Source organism: Maniola hyperantus, chromosome 27, assembly GCF_902806685.2.
Source record: "Maniola hyperantus chromosome 27, iAphHyp1.2, whole genome shotgun sequence".
In the NCBI taxonomy this organism is placed as follows: Eukaryota; Metazoa; Arthropoda; class Insecta; order Lepidoptera; family Nymphalidae; genus Maniola; species Maniola hyperantus.
The window spans coordinates 2,220,593-2,229,248 of NC_048562.1; the positions used below are offsets into that span (position 1 = coordinate 2,220,593).

General features: G+C 38.0%; 2 protein-coding genes across 2 annotated transcripts; one reads left to right on the forward strand and one right to left on the reverse strand.

Annotated features, from left to right (window-relative positions):
* Positions 1-845: 845 nt before the first annotated feature.
* Positions 846-4,828, reverse strand: LOC117994581 (uncharacterized). Its single transcript, XM_069508067.1, has 3 exons — positions 4,674-4,828; positions 3,828-4,051; positions 846-3,090 (listed from the first exon to the last, which is right to left on the reverse strand). The coding sequence occupies exons 1-3, from the start codon at positions 4,725-4,727 to the stop codon at positions 2,886-2,888; spliced, it is 483 nt and encodes a 160-aa protein (XP_069364168.1). The 5' UTR covers positions 4,728-4,828; the 3' UTR covers positions 846-2,885.
* An 835-nt stretch (positions 4,829-5,663) lies between these two features.
* LOC117994637 (uncharacterized) lies at positions 5,664-7,352 on the forward strand. Its single transcript, XM_034982594.2, has 2 exons — positions 5,664-5,821; positions 6,840-7,352. The coding sequence occupies exons 1-2, from the start codon at positions 5,780-5,782 to the stop codon at positions 7,290-7,292; spliced, it is 495 nt and encodes a 164-aa protein (XP_034838485.1). The 5' UTR covers positions 5,664-5,779; the 3' UTR covers positions 7,293-7,352.
* The last annotated feature ends 1,304 nt before the right edge of the window (positions 7,353-8,656 follow it).

An 8,656-nucleotide genomic window follows, 5' to 3' on the forward strand; every position in this document is an offset into this window, starting at 1 on the left:
TTAAGTGATTACCGCCGCCCATGTACATTACGTGATTTTTGCATGAAATGTAGATAAAGACCTGGAGAGTGACAAAGGCTACTTTTTATCCCGGAAAATCAAAGAATTCCCCCGGGTTTTTTAAAAACAACGCGTACGAAGTACTCCTTCGCCAACTGAATACAGTGAAGTTAATATAGTTATAAGCTGTGATAGCCTAGTGGTTTGGACGTCCGCCTTCTAATCGGAGGTCGGGGGTTCGATCCCGGGATGTAATTAAATATCAATTGCTTTAACGGTGAAGGAAAACATCGTGAGGAAACCTGCATGCCTGAGAGTTTTCCATAATGTTCTCATAGGTGTGTAAAGTCTACCAATCCGCACATGGCCAGCGTGGTAGACTATGGCCAAAACCCTTCTCTCTGAGAGGAGACCTGTGCTCTTTAGTGAGCCGGTGATGGGTTGATCATGATTATGATGAGTTATAAATAATAATAGTTAATCAACTATAAGCGCAAACTCGCCGCTAAACTGATGCGCAGTTTGGCGAGATAGAAATTGTTAAATTACATATGCATTATCCATACTATACTTAATATTATAAATGCGAAAGTGTGTCTGTCTGTCTGTCTGCTAGCTTTTCACGGCCCAACCGTTCAACCGACTTGGATGAAATTTGGTGCAGAGTTAGCTTATATCCCGGGGAAGGACATCGGCTACTTTTTATCCCGGAAAATTTAAGAGTTCCCACTGGATTTTTAAGAACCTATATCCACGCGTACGAAGTCGCGGGCATCAGCTAGTATTAAATAAAAATAAATAAAAAAGTCGCGGGCATCAGCTAGTAAATTATAAAAAAACCAATGTAACAATAAAACGATAATTTTATTAAATAAAACATTCAACTTACTTATAACATATTATTGTATCAAACATCTGTGACAAACAAATGACAAGTATCAATAGAACTGCAGTAAAGGGCTACTGAGATGGTCAAGCATAGAGAAAGTAATGTACATCGGCGTTCAGAAGGAGATAGCAGATTTGTAGAGCGTTGTCTCTGTCGTTGAGACCGACAAAACGTCATATAGGTAGGTATGAGTGACAGAGACAATCGCTCCAGCAATGCACGGGGCTGCAATGGCTTGTATAGTATGGTATAATAACATTATAAATTGAAAAATTAAAAAGAGCAACCGCCGAGTTTCTTGCTGGTTCTTCTCGGTAGGAACAGCATTCCGAACCAGTGGTAAATTAAAACTACCTGACGATTCAAAAGCACTTGTAAAAAGTTTACATGATTAAAACAAATTCTATTCTATTCTAATTTATATTCAACAAAGCCGCAATGTTACATTACTTTCTGCCGCTTACTGTAGCTTTGTTTTGCTTAATCAAGCAGCTTGATGCGAGCCCGTCAAGCAGTTTGATCAAGCCATCGGCACTTTTCTCATATCATCTTCGCGTACGAAACGCTTTGCGTCATCATTCCTTATACACATGGCTATAGGGTCTGGAATACTCTTCCGAGATCAGCGTTTCCTGCGAATTATAATCCGGGTATCTTTAAAACAAGAGTGAATAGGCACCTTCTAGGCAAACGCGTCCCATCTTAGGCCACATCATCACTTCCCATCAGGTGTGATCGTGGTCAAGCGTGCGCCTATAACGAATTTAAAAAAAAATCGAACACTATCCGAACGTCTAAAAATATAAAAGCGCATCAATCACCGTATATCTATATGCCCAAATTTAAATTCAAGCTAATTAAATCACTTGATGCCTCAGTAGAATAATTATTATGTCAGGCCCTAGTTGTTAGGATATTGTATATCTTCTTCTTTCTAAATATATAAAAGAGAAATATCACTCACTCACTCACTGACTGACTGACTAATCATGAAATCTCAGGAACTATAAAGCATACAAACTTGAAATTTGGAAGGTAGGTTCTTTCTAGGACGTAGGTGTCAGCTAAGAAACGGTTTTGAAAAATTCCCCCCTAAGGGTGCGAAAGGGGGGGTCGAAGGTTGTATGAAAGTCCTATGTTTTTGGAGTTAGAGACGTGAAAATCGACATTTAAGTTATTAGCCTTAAATAATCAAAATTTGTATTTGTAATTCAATTTGGGAAATTACCCCCTAAGGGTGGTAAAATAGGGGGGCAATGTTTTTATAGAAAAATTTTAACAATTGTTATTTTTACTTCAAATTTGAAATGTAGGCTATTTCTAGGTGGTAGGTATCAGATAAGAAAGGATCTAACTAAATTCCCCCCCTAAGGGAGTAAAATGGGGGTGGAAGGGTTATATGAAAATCCTACGTTTTTGAAGTTAGAGATATGAAAATTGGCATTTAGGTATTCTGGGTTCCGTGTCTTAAGGTGAGACTGAGTGAGTAGGTAAGTGAGGCCTTTTGCAGCGGGAAAATTTCAGATCTCATGTGAAACCAGAACGCGGACGAAGTCGCGGGCATCTGCTAGTAATATTATATAATTTAACTTAGTACCTATTGATTTAATTATAATATTCATTTTGTATTTTATAACTTAGGTATTTTATTCATGTTTAGGTTAGGTTATTTTAATGTACGACTTGTTTTATTTAATGCTCGTTGTAACGGCCCGTAATTAGAGTTACACGGGGCCTGTAAAAGTCGATAACATTTTGTATAATTTTGAGTGTGTAATTCTGTGGGCTGTTCTTGGACGAATAAAATAAAAAAAATAAAAAAATGACGTTTTGTCGGTCTCAACGACAGAGACAATGCTCTACAAATCCGCTATCTAAAGGTCGATGTACATTATTTTCTGCCGCGTACTGAAATGCTTGACTCAAGCATCAAGCAATCTTTCTAAACGGTCAAAATGCTTAGCTCAAGCAAAAATCTACGTGCTTGGTGTCAAGCTCAAATGAGCAAGTTGAGCAGCGCTTGCACAACACAAAGGACCAGTTTCAGTAGAGCAGGTAGAAGACCACCACCGATGCCAATGAGAAGGTCCTCGGCCAGCTCTGTGATGGCTGTGACCAGGGAACTCAGCAGACCCTGGAGACTGGAGACGCTGGTGCATGATGACTTGGGGTTCGCACCTATTTCATATTCTGGCAGGGACCTTGAAAATAAAAATGAATCATTAAATAGCTAATTATTCTCGCGACTCGTCCGCGTGAACTACACAAATTACAACCCCCTATTTCACCCCATTAGGGGTAGAATTTTCAAAAACACTTTCTAAGCGGATGTCTTCGTTATAATAGCTAACTGCATGTTAAATTTCAGCCCGATCTGTCCAGTAGTTTGAGCTGTGCGTTGATAGATCAGTCAATCAGTCAGTCACCTTTTCCTTTTATATATTTAGATAAAATGATGGCTAACTATGGGCCTCATAAGAAAGCTCATAGTCAGCGGGCGATGGAGAGAGCTATGCTTGGAGTTTCTTTACGTGATCAAATCAGAAATGAGGAGATCCGTAGGAGAACTAGAGTAACCGACATAGATCTACGGGTTGCGAAGCTGTAGTGGCAATGGGTAGGGCACATAGTTTGACGTTGATAGATTATAGACGTTGGGGTCCCAAGGTGTTAGAATGGTGACCTCGCACCGGAAAGCGCAGCGTTTTAGGCAGTTTTTTAATAAACCCATGCCCTTTAGGTATCTACACGGCATCGTACCGGAACGCTAAATCGCTTGGCGGCACGGCTTTGCCGGTAGGGTGGTAACTAGCCACGGCATTCACCAGACCAGACCAGAAATTTAGAAACCATAAAATTCCAAATCCCTGCCAGGAATCGAACCACTTACCACTGCCTCAGGAAGGTCGTCAGAGAGTGTTCCTACAAAACAACTTACCTTAGGAAGTTGACGATGGCTAAAGCTTGAGAGTACAGCTTCAATAAGGATGTCTCCAGAGCCCCCAAGTCAACTGGTATCACAGAACTGATGGCGGGAGGCAAGGTGTCGAATATTGATAGAAGAGAGAGAAGGAGGTTGTATACGTTGTTCAGAAGTGGGAGTAAGATGTTCACTAGTGGGTAGACCGCTGGGAGCTGGACGCCGGTGGCTGATACTGGATTCTGGAAACATTTAAATAGGGTAACGGTTCTTTGTTTAACCAGCACGATATGGTGAAAAAAACCGGCCGACTGCGAGTCAGACTTGCGCACCGCGTATTTTTTTCGACATTTTCGACGACAAAAACTATTTATGCATAAAAATGAATGTTTTGCAATGTATAAGTAAAAGCCCTTTCATAATATGATACCCCACTTGGTATAGTAATCTTTCTTTAAAAGTTGAAAACACATATTTTTTTCGTGATGTGACCACATATTCACGGTTCTCAGATTTTTTCCCTAATGTCAGCTATAAGACCTACCTACCTGCCAAGTTTCATGATTCTAGGTCAACGGAAAGTACCTACCCTGTAAGTTTCTTGACAGACAGACAGACATACAACAGAGTGATCCTATAAGGGTTCCGTACCTCAAAAGGAAAAACGGCCCATTGCCACTTCAGCTTCGCAACCCGTTGAGCTATGTCGATTACTCTAGTTCTCCTACGGATCTCCTCATTTCCTCATTGATCACGTAGAGAAACTCCGCAGTCCGCACATAGCTCTCTCCATCGCCCGCTGAGTGACTCTGAGGCCCATAGTTAGCGACCATTTTGAACGGACTATACGAACTATTCACTCACCGTAAATGTAACAACTGCTACTAAAACTAACGCAAATGAGATCTTTTTTGACATTTTTGAAAATAAAGTTTACGCTAAACGCGTATTTTTGTGTAAAATTTAAAAGTTTATCTGAAATATAAATAACTTTTCACGTTATATATTAAAAAACATTGCGTTATTTATAGCTAACAGTTAGTTTTGTTTAGATAAGTAATTATCAAAAGTTATGGTTACCTAATTATTAGTTACAATTTTATAATCGATTATTATCAGTTACTTACATACATATATAGCCTCGCAATATATTTATAATAACATAATTTTTATAAGACAAAATATTCTTAGTTACAAGAAAATTGGTGATCTACACAATAGGCTAACTAGAAACAGAGACAAACTTGCAGCTCCTACCTTCCGCCTCAGGAAAGTCCAAAAGTCATTTGTGGGTATAGGTATAACCTAGTATTACAAAATCCCGCAAACTATTTTGGACTTGCCTTTACACAAGTTTAAAAAATATATTAAAAGTATGCTCCTAAAAAAGCAAAATATTACACAATAATGAAGATTATCTAAATGATAAAAGAGCGTGAAAGAACGGCATTCCGAACCAGTGGTAAATTAAACCTGACTATTCATAAGCACTTTTAAAAAGTTTACATGAATAAAAAAACATTCTATTCTATTCTATTCTATTCTATTCTATTCGTGGATTTGACCTGCAGCTCGTTCAAGCAACGCGCAGGACTGCAAATACTTTTTTTATACATGGCATAATATTGTATATTATCAAATCTTTGAAAAGAGCAACTCTTTTCTTCGTTTCTTCTTTACATAAAGTATATTTTAGCAATAGAAATTATTTTCCTATCTTATCTATTTAAAATAAAATACTTGGTAAAATCTTATACATTGTATAGATAAAAACAAAATGTTAACAAAAAAATTCACTTGTGTAACAAACATTTTCATAATTCTTGATAATAAATAATGTAGGTACTTACCTGTTAGTGTATATATAAGTTACATATTTATTTTTTGTACACATCGTACTGTAAAGTTTAATTAGGGACTGTGTTTTTCAATTTTATTTTAATAATTAATTTAGTTTATTTTTCGATAAAATGCATAAAATTGTGTTATCGTGTTTTGCAGTATTATGTTTGGTTAGTATAATTAAATTAAAATTATATTCAGTCGGTGATCATCTCATCATCATGATCAACCCATCGCTGGCTCATTACAGAGCACGGGTCTCCTCTCAGAGTGAGAAGGGTTTTGGCCATAGTCTACCACGCTAGCCATGTGCGGATTGGTAGACTTCACACACCTTTGAGAACATTATGGAGAACTCTCAGGCAGGTTTCCTCACGATGTTTTCCTTCAATATGGGTTTGAAATTTATGTAGTCCACACGGACAAAGTCGCTAGCATAAGCTAGTATTCTATAAGCCGTAAGTTTCGAATATACACTCCTCTAATGACATTAACGGAGACTAAATAGCGTTAATAAAGGGTCTAAAAAGCTTTTAGTGCCATAAATGTAACATTAAGGCTCTATAAAGGTAAAGAAAACGTGACATCTTAGTTAAGTGAACAAAAGTAGGTACAGAAGGCGGCAGTACACTGTGTAATGCTTGTGCTACAAGTAGGTACCTACAACAATAGCACACGAGTAGATATATAGACCAGAGGGGAAGCTTCATACTAGCGGCTGGCTGTAGGTTCACTCACTCTAGCGCAGCTCACGCACACCACGACGTGTCACGGACGCTCCGTTTGCCGCCAAACTGGGCGCACGGAGCGTCCGTGGCACGTAGTGGTGTGCGTGAGCTAGTGTGAAGCTTCCCCTCTGGTCCATAATATCTATTCGTGTGACAATAGTACGGATAAATGGGTCAAATTTGATCTGCCAACCTTTCGGAATTCAGCCCGCCTCTTTACTCGTTGAGCTATTGAAGCACTAACTTTTTAAGCTAGCTATGTACAGTGCGACAAGACTATCTTGGCGCGTGGCGAAAATCAGAACTAACGTTGCCGTCAAGTGTCCCCTTTGTTCTTGTTTGAATATTCTAAGCCTTAGTTCTCCAACAGCGCCCCCCTGTTAATGTCATTCAAGTGCCAAGAGAGCCTTGTCGCAGTGTATAAATAGTGATTTATTGAAATATCTTTTTTTTTTTTCAGGTAAAAAGCAGTCAAGCAATGATCCCAGCTTACTCAGTTTCAGCGCTACGTTGTGCATTTGACCAAATCGCTGAGGTGTTACCCGTCGCCAATCAGCTAGCTTGTCTTCTTATACCATTCCTTATAAACCTTATAAACAACCTCAACAACCTATCTAATATTGTTCAGAACCTTACGCCAGCCTTATTGCCATATTTCGGCTGTACATTACCTTTACTATATGCAACTTTGACTGATTTAGCATCAGTTCTGTTTCTTTATATAAGTGTACTGATATCTTTGTTTAGGTCAAATGTGTTAGCAGCTCCAGGTCTTTTAATAGGTCTAGTTTTACAAGTTTTGAAACTAGTTCTAGGTGTTTTAACTGGTTTGACTGATGGTGGTGGTTTATTGACTGCGTTGATTAAATTAATCAAGAATATACTAATTGAATTAGAGAAATTGTTGCTTTAAGTTGATTTTATTTACATGTATAATTGTTGTTTACTTATAAAATAAATGCTTTTATGTTCAGTTGTGTTAATCTTTCTATATTTATTTACCTGGTTAGTATCTTCCTGTAACTTATTAATTTCCTTGCCTATAGAATAGTTTCCTTATAAACCTTATATAAACAACCTCAACAACCTATCTAATATTGTTCAGAACCTTACGCCAGCCTTATTGCCATATTTCGGCTGTACATTACCTTTACTATATGCAACTTTGACTGATTTAGCATCAGTTCTGTTTCTTTATATAAGTGTACTGATATCTTTGTTTAGGTCAAATGTGTTAGCAGCTCCAGGTCTTTTAATAGGTCTAGTTTTACAAGTTTTGAAACTAGTAATTCTAGGTGTTTTAACTGGTTTGACTGATGGTGGTGGTTTATTGACTGCGTTGATTAAATTAATCAAGAATATACTGATTGAATTAGAGAAATTGTTGCTTTAAGTCTATTTTATTTACATGTGTAATTGGTGTTTACTTATAAAATATATGGTTTTATGTTCAGTTGTGTTAGTCTTTTATTTATTCATTAACTCATTATTTATTCACGAAGTTTTCGTTAGCTCTGTAGATAATTTAGGGTCTGAACCTACAACTTAATCAGAACTTTATACCGCTGATCTAATAAGGCTTCAAAACTAAATGCTAGAGAATCTATTTCCTGGAATAACTGTACAGTTTATACCGGTATTAAATATTGTAACTCCAGGAAATTGTTAGACGTGTTTCTATAGATAGGGGGTGGGTAAAGGCGCGCTTAGAGTGGGGTTGAGTTTGTAAAGACTTTTTGTAGCATTTTTAAGCATAATATTCATCATGGTTAACCCACCGCCATGCTCAATCGGAATACAACTTAGGGTGCCTGTCCACTGAAGCGGAGCGGAGCGGAGATGTGTATACTTGACCAATCAGAGTTTTATCAGATGGTGGAATCAAAATATATCACGTTATTTATTTGGTCTCAACACATCTCCGCTCCGCTTCAGTGGACAGGCACCCTTATTCTAGGACATAGATTCTCTAGCTTTAAGTTTTGAAGCTTTATTAGCTCAGCGATATTGAGTTCCGATTAAGGGTGCCTGTGCACTGAAGCGGAGCGTAGATGGGTTGAGCAGACTAACAATCGATAAATAACGTGATATATTTTGATTCCGCCATCTAATAAAACTCTGTTTGGTCAAGTATACACATCTCCGCTCCGCTCCGCTTCAGTGGACAGGCACCCTAACTTTACAGTTTACACTGATATTAAATATTATAACTCCAGGAAATTGTTTCCTACGTGTTTGTATAGAGGGTGGGTAAAGGCGCGTTTAGAGTGGGGTTGA

Coding starts and splice junctions, on each gene's coding strand:
- LOC117994637 (XM_034982594.2), top strand. CDS start 5,780: ATGCATAAAATTGTGTTATCGTGTTTTGCAGTATTATGTTTG. Junction 5,822..6,839: donor GTTTTGCAGTATTATGTTTG/GTTAGTATAATT, acceptor TTTTTTTTTCAG/GTAAAAAGCAGTCAAGCAAT.
- LOC117994581 (XM_069508067.1), bottom strand. CDS start 4,727: ATGTCAAAAAAGATCTCATTTGCGTTAGTTTTAGTAGCAGTTGTTACA. Junction 4,052..4,673: donor TAGCAGTTGTTACATTTACG/GTGAGTGAATAG, acceptor AAATGTTTCCAG/AATCCAGTATCAGCCACCGG. Junction 3,091..3,827: donor GCCATCGTCAACTTCCTAAG/GTAAGTTGTTTT, acceptor TTTATTTTCAAG/GTCCCTGCCAGAATATGAAA.